At 49.1% G+C, this 22,854-nt stretch overlaps 2 protein-coding genes across 4 annotated transcripts in view; one reads left to right on the forward strand and one right to left on the reverse strand.

Moving 5' to 3' along the window:
- Positions 1–3,226: 3,226 nt before the first annotated feature.
- On the reverse strand, positions 3,227–7,756 carry DNAJB1 (DnaJ heat shock protein family (Hsp40) member B1). Its single transcript, XM_038378859.2, has 3 exons — positions 7,346–7,756; positions 4,396–4,967; positions 3,227–3,868 (listed from the first exon to the last, which is right to left on the reverse strand). Exons 1-3 carry the CDS (start codon positions 7,554–7,556, stop codon positions 3,638–3,640), a joined length of 1,014 nt encoding a protein of 337 aa, XP_038234787.1. The 5' UTR covers positions 7,557–7,756; the 3' UTR covers positions 3,227–3,637.
- A 14,169-nt stretch (positions 7,757–21,925) lies between these two features.
- The window catches only part of TECR (trans-2,3-enoyl-CoA reductase), a 47,459-nt gene continuing 46,530 nt past the window's right edge, over positions 21,926–22,854 (forward strand). Inside the window, exon 1 of one of the 3 annotated variants that reach the window (XM_038378708.2) lies at positions 21,926–22,128. In XM_038378708.2, the coding sequence (XP_038234636.1) occupies positions 22,114–22,128 (15 nt within the window). In that variant the 5' untranslated portion in view covers positions 21,926–22,113. The other 2 variants (XM_038378706.2, XM_038378707.2) reach the window with 2 other exon arrangements.

A 22,854-nucleotide genomic window follows, 5' to 3' on the forward strand; every position in this document is an offset into this window, starting at 1 on the left:
AGGACCCCATTCTCAATTGTCCCCTAAGCACTATCATAATAAAATAAACACAAAGCAAGGTGCCTCTCAATTTTGTACCATTGACTGGCTGAGCTAGGGGCTTGCCAGGAGCCTGAGGACCGTATCGAATCTGGGTGGGATAGACCATTACACCCACCTTAATTCTTCAAATATAGGTGGAATCTGATTCAATAATCCCCCAGCTGCAATGCTCTTATGATGCATTAGACTAGTGTGCATTGCATGCTGGTTCAGGTAGTTTCCACGGGCATGCAGGCCTGGTAGCTGCACATGAGCCTTATTAATAGGGGACAATTTTTATGGGTCAGTTGTTGATGAAATGCTTGTGATGTGCTAGACAGCAGCAAATTTTATCTTCTGCTCTCTAACCCTTCACCCAACAACCCTATGGCAGGGAGCCCCTGGAATATACAGCACCCTAAAGCATTTACATATATACTAAAAAAAAGTGGGGGAATATGACAGGAGTTGGATTTGTATCATTTCACTGTGGAAAGTTTCCACTCACGAAGGCTGCTGAGGGGAAAGATTGAAGCCTGGCTTAATACAGGGTCCTTGATTGACAGCCTTAACATATGGAAGCTTGGGACATGGACACCAAATTGCTACTTGGAATCCCCCATAGAAACCATGGCCTGAGGGGTAGGGTGAACCAGCTCTGAAAAACTTAAGAAAAAGTATTTGTGCTGCCCCTAACTTCCTGCTCTCTCTCTCTCCATTTGTCACCGTAGAGGGGAGTAGGCTTTTGTTTTCCAGCTGTACAGATACAAATGAGGTAACACTGCTGTGCTAGAGCAAGTTCTCAAACTTATTCATGTTTCAGAGTAGCAGCCGTGTTAGTCTGTAGTCGCAAAAAGAAAAGCAGTACTTGTGGCACCTTAGAGACTAACAAATTTATTAGAGCATAAGCTTTCGTGAGCTACAGCTCACTTCATCGGATGCATTTGGTGGAAAAAACAGAGGAGAGAAACTTATTCATGGAAGAGAAGTAGGTCACACTGCTTCCTTATAAAGTCCAGCCAGTCACCTCTGTACAAGGAACATGCTGATGCAAGTAGTCAGTCTAGCTCTATCCAGTAGGGGTTGCTGTGTTGGAGGAAGAAACATGAGCAGCTACTAGGTCCTACAGCCAAGGAGGAGGACCAGAACTAGCAGCTATTGAGGAGAGACACTAGCAAGGGGCATGAATATCAAGCATCCAGTAAACAGCAGGTGATGACAGAGCAAGGCAGACTCTTGAAAGAAGCCACACGGTCATTAAAACAAGAGAGCAAAAGTGGTGGATCTTAACAGGAAAAGAAGAGGGGAGAAACTGCCAGTTGAGATACCTAAATACGTCCCTGTTCTTACCTTTCCAGTGTTGTAAGGGATACAGTATATTGCAAACAGGAGTGGAAGAGAAGTTATATGTAACACCATCTGATAAAATGATAGTAGTAAAGTACAACCAATTCCTCTTCAACATCTGATTCTTTCAGATGACGCTCACATGCTCTTTTACAACTCCATTAGAGAAAGGGTTGTAGATGTTTTTCAATCTGAGGCCCCCTCATGACATGCAATAAAAACTCCAGGGCCTAGCAGAGGTGGGGAGCTTAGCTCAAAAGATTTGAAAACAGCTTAGGGTGTAGGGAGCAGGAAGCTGGGGGCTGTGCATACATGGGGTAGCTGTGGGTGCCGGAAGGGGGGTGGCTAGGGGCCATGTGCAAGCAGGTGGTAGCTCAAGGTATAGGGAGACTTAGGGGCTATGAGCTGGGAGGGCTCTGCTATGGTCCCTGAGGGGTCTGCCAGCCACTGAGCTGGGCCTCCCCCAGCACAGGGGATTCTTACCTGGTGCATCCACAGGAGCAAAAAGGGGTGGAAAGCTGAAAAGCAGCTTCAACCTGGGGCACCAGGAGAGGAGGGAAATGGTGCCAGTACCTGCTCCATGGCACCAGCTAGAATAGCAGCTGTCTCACAGGGCCCTGCTCCAGCTTCCCACCTCTGACCTGGGCCAGGGGCAAGGAGAGGAGATGGGGCAGGGGAAGGTATAGAGCTGCCCCTGAGACTGCATGCTCTTGTGCTGTTTATTTAAAAAAAACAAGTGAGCAAGAAATAGCTGGGGGCTTCTGCCCCACAGGGAGCACCAGGGCTCAGGCTTCAAGCCCACAGGGGAGTGCTTACATAAGGCTACAATTGAGTCTCAGAATCTGTGACTTCAGACTACAGTGGTCAGGAGCTGCAGCATCCTCTTTTCCTGGCAGGGACAGGGAGTGGCATGGTGCCCCTGTCACTTCTAGTGGTCCCTGGAGCTCCAAGCATGGTCAGTAGATGGTAGTAGAAACAGGCATGAGGCGAGTAGTTTTAAATAGCAGTAGCTTTGTTATGGAGAACAATCTGTAGCCAGTTGCTTTTTAAGCCACTACAAGTATTCAAAGACATCCACTTTGAAATTGGATCTTTCTGGGGGAGATGATCATCAAGAGAAGAGAGGGTGGTAGCTTGCCACAACTCAGACAACTGAAGAAGCTACTATATTACACACACACCCAACTTTACACAAACATATACAAAAAAATATATACAGGAAGTGTCACTGTGCTCCTATATCAGGAACAAAAACCCTTTTATCAAAAAGGATAACTCTGGTGGTGCTACCAATTCAGAGGATCAGAGTCCTTTGAAAAAAAGTCCAGAGTCCCTTAGTGTACAGATTAAGTCTTTAACATAATAAATTTTGACACTGACCCTACATGCAGGATGAAAACGACAACATCCTGTTTAGGTACAGTGTACCTGGAATGAGAAATGGCTGCCCCATATTTTTTCAGCCCATGACCAGGATAAGAGACCTTAAAATGTCTGTGTGAGGGGGAAGACTTTCATAGAGGGAATGATTCAGAGTATTATACTTAGATCCATTTTCCTAGACCAGACCTCGTTAACTTTGGTTGTTGAGTTTAAACTCATCACACATTGGCTAAGGGCTTACTCATTCAGGCTCACATTCTGAAAGACATTAGGACTTCTAATGTTTCCAGAGAGTCAGGGTGGCTTCCTTCTAACACTATTGACAGAAGGAAAAACTGTCAAGAAAACCCTTAGCAAGACATCGACAACTTACAGGAACTAAAAATAGTTAACATTTAAGAGTGTCCCAGAATGGAAAGTCCTTAAGTGTAGGAACTGACAAGGGACACAACACAGTACAACAGCAAAAGCAAGATGTTGGAGATTGTTTTACTTGCAAGTCCAGTTTTAGATTATGTTTCACCCTTTCCAATGAAGGAACTACAGGTCTGCATGAGATGAAATGAAACAGATGCCCAGTCTATGGGTAACCAGTTAAGGGAAGGCAGCACATTGAGCACTAGGGTGGAAACTGGTCACCAGAAAAAAGGTCTGATCATGAGATGTTCTGCAGATTCCTCCCATCAGCAGCTGCTCACTGATGTAAATACTTCAAGTGATGATCTGGGACTCTAGAGTCACTGAAAAGTGACTGCACAGTTTTGAAGAAGATACTTGCGTGAAAGTCAACAACCTCCACTAAAGAGAAACCCTGAAGTCCTGGTTATGGTCCAAAAACCTTTTGCTTTGGAAGTGTCCTTATTTCAGTTCTCCATGAGCAGCCTTGCTATATTGGCAGGATCTGCTCTAGTACACTTTTGGAAGCGTGTGAAATTTTGTCTGGAAACTTTACTTCAAATTCTATAATAAGGTCCCCTCGCTGGTCTGGATTCTTGGGATACGGGAGGCCCTCTCCAGAGATTCGCCGCTTTATCCCAGGTTTAATGACCTCTTTAAATACCATTGGAAGGGTCTTGCCATCCAGCGTCGGCACATTGACTGCACAACCACACAGGGCCTAAGTATAAAAACAGGACAATTAAAACACTGTCTGCATACACAATCTCTAGCAGATTTCCCAAACAACCAAAGAGAAAATGTTTCATTGTGATGGCCTGTTTATTCCAGTTAGGCTCTTCTGAATCCTGCCGAGTTAATCCAATACAGGCACCAGATCAACAGCAGTAGAAATTGTACAAATATACCACAACCAGACAATTGTGCAACCCTTCCACATTGATGGATCAGCAGGGTCAGTTTGGATGTTGAAAGTTCACTTTCTCAAGAAAGTAATTTGCCCTTGATCTGCCATCTCTAATGATGACTTATGCCCTCTGGTTGCTTCAGAAGAAGTATCCTGAGGCTACTAACTTATTTTATACAGACCAGAGAGCAGTTAGGCAGGTATCCCATTATCAAGCCAGATACTGAACTAAGTGTGGGGAGAGAAGAGCTCTCAGTAGTCCCACTTGTCACTCCCACTACCTAAAACCCAAGCCAAGCTACCCACTAGAGTCCCATACTGAATCGGGCACCTTTGCTTACCTCACGGAGGCTGATCTTAGCTGGGAAAATAATATCAGACCCATCTCTCTTAAAGACATTGTGTGGCTTGTCTTTTAAAACAAAGACAATATCAGCTGGAATGTTGTTTGCTGTTTGGTCTCCCTCTTTGGGAAAAGTAATCTTTGTTCCTTCTTTCCACCCTCGTTTGACTTCAATGGTCAGAATCTTATCCTCATTCCGTGTGGTCTTGCCATCTGTATTGAGTCGTTTGTGAGAGATTTTCATTTTCTTGGTGCAGCCAGTGTAGACCTCCTCCAAGGAAACCCTCAGATCATGAATGACAGGAGGGTCTTGTTTTTTGCGTATACTTTCATGGCCCGAGCGGGGGCGAGAAAAGCCCATATTACTAAAACCCCCCATCTGAAAAGTGGAGAAAGGGTCATCAACATCCATGTCTTCATCTCCATTCCTTTGTACAAAAAAGGTATCAAATGGATTCCTCCCACCAAAAAACTCTGCAAACATAGCATGAGGATCTCCATGAAAGGTGTAGCTGAATGAGGTACCACCATTGGCACATCCACCACTGCTGGGACCACTTCCCTTTAGTCCTGAAAAGCAGAGTAAATATAATCCAGTAGTTAGTCATAAAGCTTGAGTTTACTAGATTCTTATCAAGAGTCCAGTCCACCATTGCTTTGTTAACTGAAAGACTCCCCCACCCTAAGATCTTTGAAAAGAGATTTTTATTCATGACTACATTTGAGATGCATCACCAAAAAGATCTTTGCTGTCATCTTAAAATGGTGTCAAGATTCAAGCCTCCCTAGTCAGAAATTAGAGCCATGTTTAAGAGCTCTCATCTCCCCCAATTACTGAGTCTCCTAAAGTATTAACTTATTCAAAGCAGGTTTTTTTTATTTTTATAATTGACCCAACTGTACCCCTTAATATGGCAGCAAACCTAGAGATGGGAAGTTTATAGGCCAGCTATCTACAGAGAGTCTGATTTAGAATCACTGTAGGCAAAAATAATTTAAACTGAAATGCTTGGAGACAGCAAGTTAAATTCTTCCTACTTCAATGAAACAGTTACTGAGGCAAGTTTCATAACCTAACATACACAAGCAAACAAATTTACTATTATCTTCTAGTGATAAGCAAAGCCATCCTCTCTAGCTGTCCTAGAAAAGTGGCCTATCAGCATACCACCACTAAGGCATCAACTCTTAAGGGGAAATCACTAAGAATTTACAGGAAATGCAAGACACAGGAAACTAGCAACTGAAAAGCAGCTCAGATTCCACTTTTGGGAAGTAGTTTAAGGACAGTTATCTACAGTTCTATTAGTGGAAATATCGACTAAACAAATCCTTCTCTTCTTCCAGTTTCAGCTGAATACAAATATTGACAGTTGAGTTAGCCAAGCTAGCAGTGTTTGAGAAAGTACAAAGGAAGCTCCCTTGCTTGAGTCATCTAAAATGGAGGAGACTGCACCCTAGAAAAAACAATCTTGACTAATGTTAAATTAGAGATTTGGTGCACAAGTTTAATTCCTTAATCGGGACTTCAGAGCAGGTCTCTCCCAAAGAGTCAAACACTGGTCTTCTATTAATAGTTTTAAACAGGTTGTTATTAATGCAACAGGACGCTGATAATAAAGCAACTGGCCAATTCCCAAATCCACTTACAGACAGTAGGAACTAGTTCTACTTTCTTTCATAACTAGCCCTGTACCAGATCTCCCTGTTCCTAGGAGCGTACTCTCAGATTAGTTTGTTGACAGTCATTTTCACAGCTACTTAAACATCCCATGCCGTTGACGGCATCTACAAGCTGTATAGTCAAATTTCAGAGTAGCAGCTAAAAGAAAAGGAGTACCCGTGGCACCTTAGAGACTAACAAATTTATTAGAGCATAAGCTTTCGTGAGCTACAGCTCACTTCATCTGTGTTAGTCTGTATTCGCAAAAAGAAAAGGAGGACTTGTGGCACTTTAGAGACTAACAAATTTATTTAAGCATGAGCTTTCGTAATCTCCCCTGTTTTTTCCACCAAATGCATCCGATGAAGTGAGCTGTAGCTCACGAAAGCTTATGCTCTAATAAATTTGTTAGTCTCTAAGGTGCCACAAGTCCTCCTCTTCTTTTTACAGTCAAATTGTGTCCCCTTCCTGTACACGCACAAACCCAGGATTCAGTACTGTCCCCTGAAAGTCAACTAGAGGCACCCCGCTCCAGACTTGTGGATAAAACCAATGAATTTCAGGAGCAGGGGTAGAGGATAAAAATAAGAGTCCCGCTACTAGTGAATACTTTACTTCTCTGTCACTCCCAGGGTTGCCCCAAGAGAGCACCTCTCTCCATCATCCTGAGTATACAGGGATACCAGGTGCAAGAGGATAGCCAGCTCTCTCTCTCTAGAAAGTTCAGGTGGGCCCCATTAGAGCACAATATCCCTCTTCCCCAATCTCAGTATCGCACCTCACTCCAGGGAAAGCACTTACAGGGGATACCCATCACCATGGCACCCCAAACAGGTGCCCTAGTACAGAGCTGCGTCAGAATTTCCTTCTCCCCAGGGATATGCCTTCCCCAGCCCCCCTCCAAAGGGGTTCTCCTGTCCCCACAATGGAGGCGCTGCACCCCAAACCCAGACACCTCATTCCCCCTTCTTACCAACCCCCCCCATCCTTAACCATCCACCGTCTTGGGTGGAGTGACCCCCCCCCCCACCCTTTGCTTTATCCAAAAAGCGGAACTTTCTTCCCCCAGCGTCTCAGGATCGACGCTTCTCCCCCCCCCCCCCCCCGTGGCACCGCTCCCCGCCCCCCACATCACCCCAGGACTCTACGGGGGCAGCCCCCGAGCCCCGATACTCCGCTCTCCCCCCCCCCCCCCACCTCGCGCGCTCCCCACAGCCCCCGGCCCGGCTCTGCAGCAACCGGCCTCCAGCGCGTCACCTTCCCGCCCCTCGCCCCGCCCCCTCACCTTCCTCGCCGAACTTGTCGAAGATTTCCCGCTTCTTGGGGTCGCTGAGCACGTCGTAGGCCTCGGCGACCTCCTTGAAGCGCTCCTCGGCGCCGGGGTCCTTGTTCTTGTCCGGGTGGTAGCGCAGCGCCTGCTTGCGGTAGGCCTTCTTGATGTCGTCCTCCGAGGCGCCGCGGGCCAGGCCCAGGGTGCGATAATAGTCCTTGCCCATGGCGGCCGCGCCGCTCAGGCCCTGTCCGTGGCGCTCTCCCCGCCACCTCCCATTTATACGGCGGGCGGCGGAACCTTCCAGAGCTCGCCACAGCGCTCCAGAACCTTCCTCCGCCCCGGCCGCCGCCTCCGCCAATCATAGCGCGGGGCCCGCCCGCTCTCCGCCAGTGGGGACGGGGTATTGAGGTCACGTGACCGCACCCCTCCGGCTCCTCCGAGAGAGCGTAACCGCCGCGGAGGCCACGCCCCTCTCCAGCCTGCACCCCGGGGGGGCGGGGACAGAGGCGGGCGCGGCCCGTCAGAGGGGACCAATGATTGCGGCCCCTCCGAGCGTTCCCGCCACGCCCCCTCCGCGGGGCGGGGCTGAGCGCGAGCGGAAGCGTGAAACGTCAATTTCCAGGGGGAGCCGCCCTGCCAGTCTGCGTCGGGGAGGCGGCTCGCGGCGCCCAGAGGGACGAGCACGTTCATTAGCGCACAAGCTCCCCTGGGCTGCAGCCCGCGTCATCGGATGCATGCAGGGGAGACTACGGGGGGGATTCATATACACAGAGAACATGAAACAAGGGGTGTCACGGAACCCACTGTAACCAGGTTTCAGAGTAGCAGCCCTGTTAGTCTGTATTCGCAAAAAGAAAAGGAGGACTTGTGGCACCTTAGAGACTAACAAATTTATTAGAGCATAAGCTTTCGTAATCTCCCCTCTGTTTTTTTCCACCAAATGCATCCGATGAAGTGAGCTGTAGCTCACGAAGGCTTATGCTCTAATAAATTTGTTCGTCTCTAAGGTGCCACAAGTCCTCCTGTAACCAGCGGGATGGGACCTTTTGTGGTCCCAATCAAGGTGGGCCATTTGCAGCCGTTGACAAGAACGTCTGAGGAACGGGGGGGGGGGGGGAATAAAGATGGGGAAAGAGTTTTACTTTGTGTAATGACCCATCCACTCCCAGTCTCTATTCAAGCCTAAGTTAATTGTATCCAATTTGCAAATTAATTCCAATTCAGCAGCTGGAGTCTGTTTTTGAAGTTTTGTTGAAGAATAGAGACTCTCAGGTCTGTAAGCGAGTGACCAAAGAGATTGAAGTGTTCTCCGACTGGTTTTTGAATGTTATAATTCTTGACATCTGATTTGTGTCCATTTATTCTTTTACATAGAGACTGTCCGGTTTGACCAATGTACATGGCAGAGGGGCATTGCTGGCACATGATGGCATCTATCACATTGGTAGATGTGCAGGTGAACGAGCCTCTGATAGTGTGGCTGATGTGATTAGGCCCTATGATGGTGTCCCCTGAATAGATATGTGGACACAGTTGGCAACGGGCTTTGTTGCAAGGATAGGTTCCTGGCTTAGTGGTTTTGTTGCATGGTGTGTGGTTGCTGGTGAGTATTCAGGTTGGGGGGCTGTCTGTAAGCAAGGACTGGCCTGTCTCCCCTGAATAGATATGTGGACAGAGTTGGCAACGGGCTTTGTTGCAAGGATAGGTACTGGGTTAGTGGTTCTGTTGTGGGGTGTGTGGTTGCTGGTGAGTATTTGCTTCAGATTGGGGGGCTGTCTGTAAGCAAGGACTGGCCTGTCTCCCAAGATCTGTGAGAGCGATGGGTCGTCCTTCAGGATAGGTTGTAGATCCTTGATGATGCGTTGGAGAGGTTTTAGTTGGGGGCTGAAGGTGATGGCTAGTGGCGTTCTGTTGTTTTCTTTGTTGGGCCTGTCCTGTAGTAGGTGACTTCTGGGTACTCTTCTGGCTCTGCCAATCTGTTTCTTCACTTCAGCAGGTGGGTATTGTAGTTGTAAGAATGCATGATAGAGATCTTGTAGGTGTTTGTCTCTGTCTGAGGGGTTGGAGCAAATGCGGTTGTATCGTAGAGCTTGACTGTAGACAATGGATTGTGTGGTGTGGTCTGGATGAAAGCTGGAGGTATGTAGGTAAGGATAGCAGTCAGTAGGTTTCCGATATAGGGTGGTGTTTATGTGACCATCGCTTATTAGCACCGTAGTGTCCAGGAAGTGGATCTCTTGTGTGGACTGGTCCAGGCTGTTGCGGAACTGGCCCCCCGGGGTCTATCCCCACTCACCCCTGGGAGGTCCCCATGCCTCTCGGCTCCACCATCGCCAGTTCATGCTGCTGCGGCTTCTGCAGCTCTTTCTTGGACTCTTGCTGTCTCTCACAGTCTTCTTGCTCTCTCGGACTCAGCTCCAATCCCGTCGTCTCCGATACCCTGATGGGGAACCCGATCGTGAAGACCCCCATCTGGTCAGGGACAGGAGTCTTGGGGATGTCTGGCTACCACTCCAGTTGCCCCCAGCTCCTGCTGTAGCCCCATTTGGGTCAGGAATCTGCTCCTTAGGGCGGTCATCCTCCTCCAGCTGCACGATTAACTGTGCCTTGGTGATCTTTCCAATGCTCAACCCTCTCTTTTTGCATAGGGTTACAATGTCCTTCTTAAGGAGACGGTGATAGGCCATCACTCCGCTGTTCCCAAGTTGTTATGGACTCACAGGTCTGTGTGCTCTTAGCTCCCCACGGTTTCCAGGGAGAACCCCTAGTGTGCCAGCCCTTCTCGAGGTCACCACCTCTTTGCCAGGGTCAAGCTACAGACTCCTCCACCCCTGGGACTGCTTGCTGCAATCCCCAGGGGAACCCTGTTATTGCAAAAGTCCTTCTTTCTCCAAGGGCCAAGCCGCAGGTTCCTCTGCCCCTGAGACTGCTCACCGCAGTCCCCAAGAGGACCCCATTACTGCACAGTCCTTCTCCCTGGTCACACACTCCCAGGGGTTAACTGCCCCCCCCAAACCGCTCCTCTCTAAGCCTTCAGCACACCTGGTCCTCGTCAATCCCCATTCGTTTTACTGCTCCCCAGTCACTTATTGCAGAAAGTACCATCCATGGGGTGCAGTACATCCCACCACTGCCACCAGTTGTCACGGAGGCCCCGGGCGATGCTCTGGAACTGCTCCCCATGAAGCCAGTCAGGACTCTGGGGAAGTCTCCTTTCTGGGAGCAGCCTGTCTTCAGGACACACAGCTCACACAACTTCCACCTTCCTGGATCTGAGCTCGGGGCATTCAACATCCTCTGCCCCTCCGTGTGCTTCCCACAGCGAGTCCACTCAGGCGGGCTCCTGGGGAAGCCAGAGGGTCCTGCCCCCCAACTCTGCAGTCAGACGTGACTCTCAGCCAGCCAGTAGAACAGAAGGTTTATTAGACGACAGGAGCATGGTCTAAACAGAGCTTGTAGGTGCAGAGAACAGGACCCCTCAGCTGGGTCCATTTTTGGGGGGCAGTGAGCCAGACGAAACGTCTGCACTTCACTCCTCGTCCCCAGCCAGCCCCAAACTGAAACCCTCTCCAGCCCCCCCTCCTCTGGGCTTTGTCCCTTTCCCGGGCCAGGAGGTCACCGGATTCTTTTGTTCTCCAACCCTTTAGCTCTCACCTTGCAGGGGGGAAGGCCCAGGCCATCGCTTGCCAGGAAACGGTGTCGGCCATTCTCTGTGTCCAGACCCCTGCACACACCTGCCCTCTAGGGCTCTGCAATGATCATACACCCTTCTCCCACCCCCTAGATACTTAAGAACTGCCTAGGGGAAACTGAGGCACCCCCACACTATTCAGAGGAAACATTAAGAACAGTCCCGCTTCATCACAGGGGGGTTGAATGGGGGCAGGGGTTCGGGGGGGGGGCAGTCAGGAAGGAGAGGGGGGGGTGGATGGGGCAGCGGTCGGCAGTCAGGGGCAGGAGTTCCGGGGGCGGTCAGGGAGAAGGGGTGGTTGGATGGGGCAGGGGTCCCGGGGGGGCAATCAGGAATGAGAGGAGGAGTTGGATGGGGTGGCGGGGGCGGTCAGGGGACGGGGAGGAGCGTAGATGGGGGTGAGAAGCAGGGGGGGTTGGACATGGGACGGGGGCCAGGCCACGCCTGGCTGTTTGGGGAGGCAGAGCCTCCCCTAACCGGCCCTCCATACAATTTTGGAAAGCTGATGTGGCCCTCAGGCCAAAAAGTTTGCCCACTCCTGGTCTAAGCTCTCAGGACAGGCTAGTAGATAGAGCGTCTGTGCACCGAAAGTACGCCTAGGGACCTCAAGCCAGGGTCACTGCCTGGACTCTGTTCAGACCCCAGTCAGAGACTTAAAACACACAGGATCCAGCAGCTGAATCCCCCCTCCCCAGCAGTCCAGTGAGTAGCCAGAAGAGGACCTCTGACAATTCCTTTGAGGGGGTAGAAGATAGATCAGCTACTGTGGCCCAAACGGACATTGGCCTCTCTGCAGAGATTGCCAGCAAAGGGCCAGTTAGTACCAGTCGTGATGGGAGGGGACCTCTACCCTCTGGGAAATGGAAGGAGACCCCCAAACGAGGGCCACTGAAGGGCCATCATAAGGGAACAATTTATGGCCCCTGCATGGGGCTGCCATGGCACATCTGTCCCTCACATTTCCACGGATCCATTTGTCTACAAATTTTTCTAGACATATGTCCTGATCATTTTCACACACTTTTTGCTTGGTGATCCCCTCACCGCCCTCTTGACCATTGGCTGATACCAAATAAGCAACAGGAGGGCTGGCAAAGACTAAACCAAGTGTGGGAGGCAGCATGGCCTGTCAAGTGGAGCACAGGGGACTGGGAGCCAGGACTCCTGGGTTCTGCTGCTGATTGGGAGGATCATGGTGGTCTAGTGGTTAGAAAAGAAGATTGGGAACCAGGATTTTGGGAGTATTTTTCATGGTTAGAGCAGGGGACTGGGAAGCAAGAGTTTTCCCAGTTGGACTGCTGGCTTGCTGTGTGACCTGGGGCAATCCACATCATCTCTGCCTCAGTTTGCCTGTCTGGAAAATAGGCGTAATTGTGGCAAGAGAGGTGATTGAGATTTGTGTAACATGTGTCAAGCACTCTGTGATCCTCTGATGAAAGGCAATGTGTCTTGACCTAGTTGTGTGCTGGCTAACCAGCCGAATGTGTGGGGTAAAACAGGTATTAGCCCACTTCACTAGTGGTAACACTGGTAATTCCTGGCTCTTATCGAGCTTCTCATCAGCAGAGCTCAAAGTATTTGACATAGGAATTCAGCATTACGAAGGGGCATTGCAAGGTGCTGCTGTCCCTCTGGCTTGGGCAGATTTAGACAGGCTTTTCAGATTGCAATGATCTCTTTGGGACAGAAAGCATGGCCCAGAATCTGAGCTCATTACACCAGTGCAGACCCATTCCTTTGCACCAGAGTAACTGAGCTCAGAATCTGGCCCCTTATTTTCATACTTAAGTGGCTACCACATCCTCTGTCCTGCGATGCAGGAGCTAACCTGCCTCAGAGTGGGGAAGGAGGAGCTGGTTGGCAGAAAATGTTTAGAAATACGGGTTCTGCTGCTGGAAGATGATGCACAGTGATTTCATTTCCAGCTTTCCAGATGGAGAAAGCCTGCCAGGAAACTGATGGGTTGGTCTCAGAAGTTACTGCAGGAAGAGCTGGAGGAGTGGCAGGCCGGGAAACACACTCTTTGGGCCCAAATGGTCTAACTCATGCAAGAACAGTCTGGTTATTGTGGGGAGTGAATTGCTTGTACATGCCCTGGTCTTGGGAAACACTGGTTGATTACCAGGACAGCAGGTGAGGGGAAGGGGCCAGGCTTGCTCTGGGTATGGTATGTTCAGTGCAAGGTTAGATATTTGTAGATTCCAAGCCCAGAAAGGACCGTTGTGGTAATTTAGTCTGACCTCCTGTATCGTACAGGCCAGAGAACTTCCCTGGGTTTATTTCTCTTTGACCTACAGCAGATCTTTGAGAAAAACATCCCATCTTGTTTTAAAAGTTGCTAGTGATAGAGAATCTACCATGACCAGTGGTTAATTACCCATCTGCTAAAAATTTGAGTTACTTCAACTTCCAGCCATTGGATTATGTTAGCCCAGGGGTGGCCAACCTGTGGCTCCGGAGCCCCATGCGGCTCTTCAGAAGTTAATATGCAGCTCCTTGTACAGGCACTGACTTCGGGGCTGGAGCTATAGGCGCCAACTTTCCAGTGTGCTGGGGGGTGCTCACTGCTCAACCCCTGGCTCTGCCACAGGCCCTGCCCCCTCCCTCTGAGCCTGTAGTGCCCTCGCTCCTCCCCCGAACCTTCTGCATGCCACAAAACAGCTGATCGGTAGGTGTGGGGAGGAAGGGGAGGCTGCCAGTGGGCAGGAGACGCTGGGAGCGGGGGGGGGGGGAGCTGACAGGGGGACTGCTGACATATTACTGTGGCTCTCTGGCAATGTACATTGGTAAATTCTGGCTCCTTCTCAGGCTCAGGCTCGTGTTAGACCTTTCTCTGCTAGATGGAAGAGCCCGTTATTAAATATTTGTTTCCCATGTTAGTTCTTATTGGTCATTATCATGTCACCCCTTAACCTTCTCTTTGTTAAGCTAAATAAATTGAGCTCTTTGAGTCTATCCTTTAAAGCAGCTTTTCTGATCCTTTGATCATTCCTGTCACTCTTCTCTAAACCCCCTCCAATTTATTAACATCCTTCTTGAATTGTGGGCACTAGAACTGGACACAGTGTTCTAGGAGAGGTCAAACCAGTGCTGGGGTCAGAGAAGCAATGATCTAGAGGAAGGGGGCTGGGAGTTGGCATTCTTGGGTTCTATACCTGATTCTGAGAGGGGAGTGGCGTCTGGTGGTTAGACCAGGCAGGGCTGGGAGTCAGGACTTACATAAGAACGGCCACACTGGATCAGACCAATGGTTCATCTAACCCAGTGTCCTGTCTCTGACAGTGGCCAGTGCCAGAAACTTTTGAGATTTAGGGACACCTGAAGCATGGGGTTGCGTACCTGACCATCTTGGCCATCGATTAACCTACCCTCCAGGAATTATCTCATTCTTTTTTTGGACCCAGTTTTACTCATGGCCTTCATGATATCCCCTGGAAGCACGTTTCACAGGCTAACTGTGCATTGTGTGAAGAATGCTGCCTAGTAAGGTTGTTCTAGGTTCTATACCTGGCTCTGGGAGAGGGGTGGTCTAGTGAATAGAACATGGGTGAACCAGGAACAGGACTCCTGGGTTCTATCCTTGGCTGTAGAAGGGAGTATATCTGATGGTTAGAGCAAGAAACTGGTCATCTCTGCAGCTTGAGTTAAAGAGATCAGATACCATAGTGATGGGCATGGTATAAGAACAGAGGAGAGGAGACTGGAAAGGGCTCAGGGAGGGAAAGAATTGATGAGTGAGGTGTTGAGGTGGGTAATTTTGACCTTGTTGCTCTGGTAGCTGGAAGGCACAGAGAGGATCTTTGGGTTGCAGGCACCTGGCCTGCAGACCCAGCCATCTCTGCCTTCCTAGGGTGATCCCTGCAGTGGGTTGTAGGTTTTTTTCCTCTTCTCTTTGCAATGCACAAGCTTGGCTGTCTTGCACCCAAGGTTTTTACCATCTCGCATGTGGGTGCAGAGCTGCCTGCTGTGTCTCCAGAAGGTGTGGGCTCTGAGTGCCAGGGCTTGCAATCTTTCACCAGCCTTAACGTCGCTTTGAACAGAATGTGACCAGGGGAGCAAAATGCAGAAATGTGGCTGGGGGGGAGGGAGAAGGGAGGGAAGGTGAAGCCGCAGCAGCTTGGTTAAACAGAACACATTTTTAAAAGTGAGACTGAAACAGAGACTAGGGCTCATGGGGTGGGAAAGTGATCCTTAGCTAACCATAATATTGTCAGCATGTAGTTCTGGGCAGTCTCTCTCTCCTTAGTCACTTTATCTGACTGACTCCCACCTCTGCTGTTCTAACCCCTACACACCACTCCCTTCCCAGAGCTGGAAATGGAACCCAGGAGTCCAGACTTCCAGCCCCCTGTTATAATTGGACACCCTGCCCTACTATTAGGCTATAAATCCCAGCCTCACCATCTCTGTTTGTTTGATACAAATGTTACAGCGAAACAAACAGACATGTTGCTGGGCACATGTCTGAAAACAGTTCTCTGGTGTCTTGGGCAGTTGCCTCCGTTGTCTGCAGCAGTTTCATACATAAAGAGATTTGATCCCTCCTTCTGTTGAGCCTTACCAAGCTTGGCCACCCATTGGCTTCAAGGAGATCTGTGACTGTCTTTGGATCCCATTAGCACTGTCCACTGTAACGGTGTCAATCACTTCTTGCTCCTGTTAGCCTTGTGGAGCCAGCCCAGCTAGGGAGAGCAAGACTGATTCTACTCCAAAGCAACAGATTTGTTGAACAAGGCCCAGACCCTCAATGGGTCCCTAACTCCCTTTGAGAATCTGGGCCTCAGGACTTGCCTACACTGAGGATTTATTTTGGAATAAGGCAGTGTGTCTATAACAATAGCTATTCTGCAACTGGCCATGTGGACACTCTTGTTCTGCTTCTGCAATAGCTTTTTCCGGCCACTTCCCCAGGCAGGCAAGCCCTTAACTGCAATCTTTGTGTGAAAATCACTGAAATCACTGTAGACAACAGTATGCTAAAGGGGTCACTAAGAGCACAATCTGAAGACAACAGCACTGCATGTTTTTAACTCATGATGGGATCTGCTCTAGTTCAACTAGTAATTACTCCGGGGCCGGTCTCTGGCCTGTGTTATACAGGAGGTGAGACTAGATGATCACACTGGGCCCCTCTGGCCTTGGAATCATGAACCCCAAGGATTTGCATTCCTGGCAAAGATGCAGAGTAGCCCAGCTTGACTCTCAGATCACAGGACTAGTTTATGAGATCAGAAATGGAAGTTGGCCCTGCAAATTGGAGCCATTGAGGCAATAAATGTGGAACCCCTCAAGGGCAGCTTTAGAGTCACTGTGCAAGGCAGGTTTGTGCATTAGCCTTGCAGATTTGAATTTAAAGGGAGGAAATGCACTAAGCAGGAGATCTACTAGCAGTTAGCTTGGCTGCATATCCTGCTCTGTATTACTGGTCAGCTAGTCACACGGGTGACTCAATATGACAGAATCCTCCCCATTCCCTTCCTCCACTACACTGTAGCCACTGGACCTGCCTTGCCTCATTGTCTCTCTACTGAGAGTCAGAACTCCTGGGTTCTATTCCTGGCTCTGGAAAGGGAGTGTGATTTAGTGGCTAAAGCAGAGGTGGTGTCCTGGGAATCAGGACTCCTGGGTTCTACCCCTGGCTCGGGAAGGGAGTATAGTGGTTAAAGCAAGAAATGGGAAAACCCTGCAGCTGTTTTTTAAGCCCAGTTTAGGAGAAGCATGTGCTAATTTGCAGGTCAAAAGTAGCCAAGGCTGGTGGCTCTGTCAGTCACTCCCTGCATGACTGTAAGGAAGACATGTTGCCACTCTGTGCCTCGGTTTCCCCATGAATACAACTGGGGTGTTTGTGAAGCTGACTAACTGATTGAAAGGCCATTTTGGAGCCTTGCCAGTAAGGGGTTATTATAAAGAGCTGAGTATAATTCCATTGTAATCTCATTGTATGGTGTGAGTCACCGAGGTGCAGTCTTGGGAGCGCCACAGCAGCTGAACTAGACAGATATTTTGCAGCTCACTAGGTCAGCGGTTCATTTGATTAATAACAACTACAGTGTATGATAAACCCAGAAAGGTGCTGACTTTCCACTGACACTATCGCTGCAGAGAGAAAAACACATTCACTCAGGCAGAGGAGCACATTAGCTCCTCCTCTGAGTCGCAGCCAAACGGTCATGCTGAAAATCTAAGATTGACAGAATTGGATTTCTATATAATTTAGATGGAAAATATTGGTTTATTTTTAAGCATTTTTTTTAGACTTTTATCAATTAATTTTCACAATTGTGAGAAATTATGGGGAGGTCAGACAATTATCTAATGTCAGTTGACACAGATTCAAAAAGTGAAAGCTGTATAGATGGTTAAAACACAAATTGTCACCATCATATGTCAATATGTACAAAGACAATAGCCTTAAATCAACACATAATACCTGCTTTTACTAGTCATTCACTAGTCATTTGTAACAAGCCTAATTCAGAAGTCTAAATCACTGGCTTTTGCCTCTAATAAATTCTCAAGCAGCATTTGTCTTACTTTTCCCCTCTGCCAATTTCAGTTATTAGCAATGGAAATATTTTTTGTAGGATTGTGTGTCTGGTGAAATTGCCATTTACCAACAAAAATCTAATCCTCCCAAGGCTCTGACTATAAAGAATATAGAGATTTTCATATCATGCCATGATCCTAGGCACAAAAGGGGGAGGGCCAGGCCTGGGATGGGGACAGATGTCTTCTGGCTGTTGTGAATAAAGGCAGCTGATGGGCAGTAGGAGGTGCTGGGCTGCTGGAAACCTCACATCCTGCCATCCTGTTTATAGTTAACGCCCAAGACCTGGGCTGTTAAACGCTGTCTTCGCCAGTTTCCAACAAGCCCATTTCCATCCCACCACTCTCAATTTTCTCCTGTGGTTTCAAAGGGAGAGAATACTCGTCACTACTTGTGTCGTTGCTGTGCACTTTTAAACAGCTGTTGTGGCCCTTATCGAGAGGTGGCTGCATTTTGGTGACTCCTGCAAAGCATCCTGGGAGCCATTGAGATGACAGGTGCTGTGAAACGATAAGAGCATATGCCTTGTTTTCTCTGGCTGTCACAGGAGGGAGTTTTGAAGTTTAGCTGCAAAGAGCAAGCACCCAAACTGCAGACCATGGATTTAAAAAATCAACAGGCCAGTCTTTAGAAAAAAGAAAAGGAGTACTTGTGGCACCTTAGGGACTAACAAATTTATTTGAGCATAAGCTTTCGTGAGCTACAGCTCACTTCATCGATGCACTCAGTGGAAATACAGTGGGGAGATTATATACACACACACAGAGAACATGAAACAAGGGTTTTACCTACACACGTAAGGGGTGCTTGGGGGTTTTCTGGGGGGGGGGGGGGGGGGGGGGGGTAAGATGAGCTATTACCAGGGGGGGGGGGGGCGGGAGGGGGAGAAAACCTTTTGTGGTGATAATCAAGGTGGGCTATTTCCAGCAGTTGACAAGAACGTCTGAGGAACAGTCTCTAAGGTGCCACAAGTACTCCTTTTCCTTTTGCGAATACAGACTAACTCGGCTGCTACTCTGAAACCAGTCTTTAGAAAGACAGTAAATGTAAGACCCACACATATGTCACTACATTCGTCCGCCTCTCTCCTCTCCTCCACCTTCCCAAAAAATCTGGGTTGATTATAGGATCTCAGCCAGAACCTGAGCGTGAAATTCCTGAGGGGTTAGTGTAGAACTAGATTGTGTAACCCCCCTCTGGCTCATTGCCTTCCAGATGTTCCTGCAATGAGCTGAGCTGGCTCAGCAGCCCCTGCCCTATCCGTGACAGCCCCCAACAAGCTGGAGTCAGCCGAAGCTCAGGGGGCCTGGGCAGGCATGGATAGGAGCATGAATAACCAGCAAGTTTGGTCCTGCACATAGGACCACATCCATTTGTGGGATGCTCCAAACACAGGGTTAGGCCTTCGCTGCAGGCCTAGGGCAGGAGAGGGAGGCAACACTTGGCCAAGCACAACTACCTGGCACAGCTGCAGCAAGGTCATAGGGCTGGTTAAGGAGGTGGGCCCAGTCTTGCCTCCTTTTAGGAGTTGGATTTGGGCCAAGGTTAACCAGGTGAGGCTCACACTGGGTACTCTGAACCCTTCCTTCCACTACTGGGGCTCCCACTGGCAGGAGGGACGTTGGGATCCTTGCCCACTTCCCCTAAGCTTCTGGAAGGCTCTGGCTGCGCTGGGGTGACTCTCACATGGTAATTCCCTCCAGACACTCCCAGCCTGCACCCATATGAGTCATAGGCTACCTTAGTGCATTTCTTTCAGGGTGGATTTGATTTAAATCACAAGTCAGGAAAACTTGATTTAATCATAGATTTCTACATAAAAGTGCATTCTTGTTGGTTGTTATAACCTTAATACATATTCTTCACAACTCAGAGATAGACGTAGGTTTCATTTTTAGAAGGTACACGCTATACATTAAGTGACTTATTTTGAAAACTTTAGATTAGTTTTACAGTTATATCAGAAAATGAATGAATGACTGTTTGGCTATTTCATGTACTAAAGGTAATTGAAGCAGATATTTATGAAGTCATTGGGAGGTGAACTATCTCCAGTTCAACAGGTTAATCATTAATATTTGGAGGATTTTCTTGCCATGCTGTATTAGGAGGAGAACATCACCAGACAGACATTTAAATTGTTTTATTTAACTAAAACAATGTTATGTATTCTGGATTTTTTTCTTCAACAGCAAACATAATATTTTAACAAAACAAGCATATGAATTTTTGAATTTAGTTAAACATTCATGTTTTTTTAAAATCAGGTTTGCTTTTGTTAAAATTGTTCTTAACTAAAATAGTTAAATGAAATATTTAAAAAACAAAACCAAAAATTAAATAGACTATGTCAGCCAGGTCAACATGAGAAACTTAAAATATTGGTTTCTGCAGCTAACTCAGTTGTCTTCACCTTTATTTCCTGTTTGTTCATAATCAAAAGGAAAAACAAACTTTCCTGCTTTTTCAGGTCCCAAATGATTTCTCAGTTTGGAATGAATTAGTCCAAAGGAAGAAAACATTCTTTCCACATCAACAGAAGAAGTTACTGCTGTTAAAAGTGAGATGATCACTTCAACATCTCTGAATCTAAGTGCTTAAGTGACTTCCACCAGTTCACTGGTGTGACTTTCTTTAAAACATCATCAGCAAACATTTCTTGAATGGTTTTTATTCCCAAACTGGGCCTCTTTTACGGCCTGCTGCCATTATAGGTTTCCCCCCTTCTAGTGAGAGAATGGTATGGTAGATCTCAAATTAATGAAGGCTACACTCAGAAAGACCTCAAGACTTCAGGAATATACTGCTCAAACAGTTTCACTTCTGTTTCTATTGCCTGTCCCTCCCTTCTCGCATTTATCTCCAGACTTCTTCTTGTCCAGATCTATTCCGACTCCAACAATCTTTTATTCACTGAACTTTTTGAAACTTTGCACTTTAAGAGAGAGGTAAGGGATTGACTGTGTACACAAATTTGCAGAGGAACAATAGGGTTGAGGTCTGTTATTTCTCACCTCTCTATATTATTTATTTAAAAACATGTTTGCTGTTAACAAACATGTTATCTCTGGAGACATAAATCCACAGTTTGAGAATTGTAAAATTAAGCATCTCTGATGGCATCTTCTAGACTGAGCACTAAGTCCCATTAGGTAGATAACCTGAATAATCTATACAGAAGCCCCAGGAACCTCATAAGATTGGGTCCCTAATCCATGAACTATTGGAACTCATTTACAAAACTGTTCTTAAACATTACATGAATATATTATCTCATACTATAGAATTAGAATTTATAATCCCTGTTCCATGATTAGATATATTTGAGCTATAATGAATCTATCTTTAGATAGGTTTTTTTCCTCAAAAAACATTTTATCAAAAATATCCAATTTAAATAAAAAAAAATTGGATTTTTTTTTTTTAAATAAATTGATTTTTATCCACTCAGATTTTTTTGCTTGGCTCTGCTTCCTCTGCACCTTCCCCACCCGCTGTGCCCAGCAAGTCTCATGGTGTCCCTACAGCTGGCTACGCCCTGCGAGAGCACAGCTCAGCAGGTGACTTAGTGCTGGCTCAAACAATAGCAGGAAGGACCGAGGTCCTGGTTCCCAGAATCCTGTCAATGCCCTTCCCTTCCCAAACCCTGCCAATACCTTCCAGACCCCTCCCGCACAAACCCTCCCAGCCCTCCCCACCCTCAGTCCTGACAGTTCTCCCCATGTTGCCCAAACCCTGCCAATGCCTTCCAGCCCCCTGCCCCACAAACCCTCTCTGTGCCCTTCCAGCCGTCCCCACCCCCAGTCCTGACAGTTCTCCCCATGTTGCCCAAACTCTGCCAATGCCTTCCAGCCCCCTGCCCCACAAACCCTCTCTGTGCCCTTCCAGCCGTCCCCACCCCCAGTCCTGCCAGTTCCCCCCATATCCCCCAAACTCTGCCCATGCCTTCCAGCCCCCTGCCCCACAAACCCTCTCTGTGCCCTTCCGGCCCCCCCATGTCCCCGCCCCAAACCCTGCCCATGCCTTCCAGCCCCCTTTCCAGGCCCCCTCGGAGCGGCTGCGGGGGCCCCTTGGCCATAGGGACCAGTCACCAGGAAAGCGGCACCATGGGGCTGGGGCTGGGGCCAGGCGGGCACTGGCAGGCAGAGACGGGGGCTTTGCCACGGCCACATGGCTGAGTCGCGGAACCTTCCGGGTTATCGCCCGGGCGCCGCGTGTCTTGATAGGCTCCAGGCGGGCAAAGCTCTGAGGGGATTGGCGCGCCGTTCCGTCATTCCCGCCCACCTCGCTGGCTTCCGATTGGCCGGAGCCTTGTCACGCGCTTCAGTTTCCATGGGGACGCTTGGGGCGGGCTCGCAAGCGGAGGGGCGGGAAGTAGAGCCTCCCAAGCTCTGATTGTCTGGATCTCGGCGGCCTGGCTCCTACGATTGGCCGTTCAGACTGGTCGGACCCCGCCCCTCAGGTGAGAGTGGGGACGAATCACGTGAGGGGAGCGGGTGCCAGGCGGCGGCAGCAGCGGCGGCGGTTGGAGCGTGAGGAACTATGAAGCACTATGAGGTGAGGAGGCGGCCGTGGCCGTGGCCCCGCAACGCTCGAACGCAGGGGCCCCCCCTCTGGGGGCCCTCACTCAGCCCGGCGGCGAGAGAACCGGCCCCCCACGCTCCGCCCTGAGAAGCAGTGGGCGCCCACTGCGCATGCGCAAGACCAGGCAGACGGCGCTCCTGCGCACGCGTGGGATGAGTGGGCGGGGGAACATATGCGAAAAATGTGACGGAGAGGTGAGAGTGCGCATGCGTATAAGTGATCTATGGACGCACAGGCGTAGGCACATGCTCTGAGCGAATGATGTGGGTGGGAGGGTCAGAGCACGCATGCGCACATGGTGGACAAGGGCCTGGGTGCGCAGGAGCTGGGTGGATTTATATCGCAAGCAAGCGGGGGGGCTGCTGACTGGGGGGGCGGACCCCGCCCCCCCTGCCTTCCAAACCTGCCTGCCCTTGACTGTTGCAGCTGCCAGCTCCAGCAGCTTGCATGCACGTGCCCCTCGCTGCACATCCCTTCCCCCAGCAGGGGCATCCCCAGAGTCACCGGGTCCTGCTGGCTCCACCGCTGCCTGAGCAGCCTCTTTTCATTCTCTGCCGGCTAACTCACTAACTAGGCGCTTGTCGGCCTCGGAGCCATCCTCTACGTGTGCGCCTCTGTCCCCTGAGCAGGGGCAGAACTGGCCGCCTCAGCGTTTCCCCAAAAAGAAAAGGAGGACTTGTGGCACCTTAGAGACTAACA

The sequence above is a fragment of the Dermochelys coriacea genome, chromosome 20, assembly GCF_009764565.3.
Source record: "Dermochelys coriacea isolate rDerCor1 chromosome 20, rDerCor1.pri.v4, whole genome shotgun sequence".
In the NCBI taxonomy this organism is placed as follows: domain Eukaryota; kingdom Metazoa; phylum Chordata; order Testudines; family Dermochelyidae; genus Dermochelys; species Dermochelys coriacea.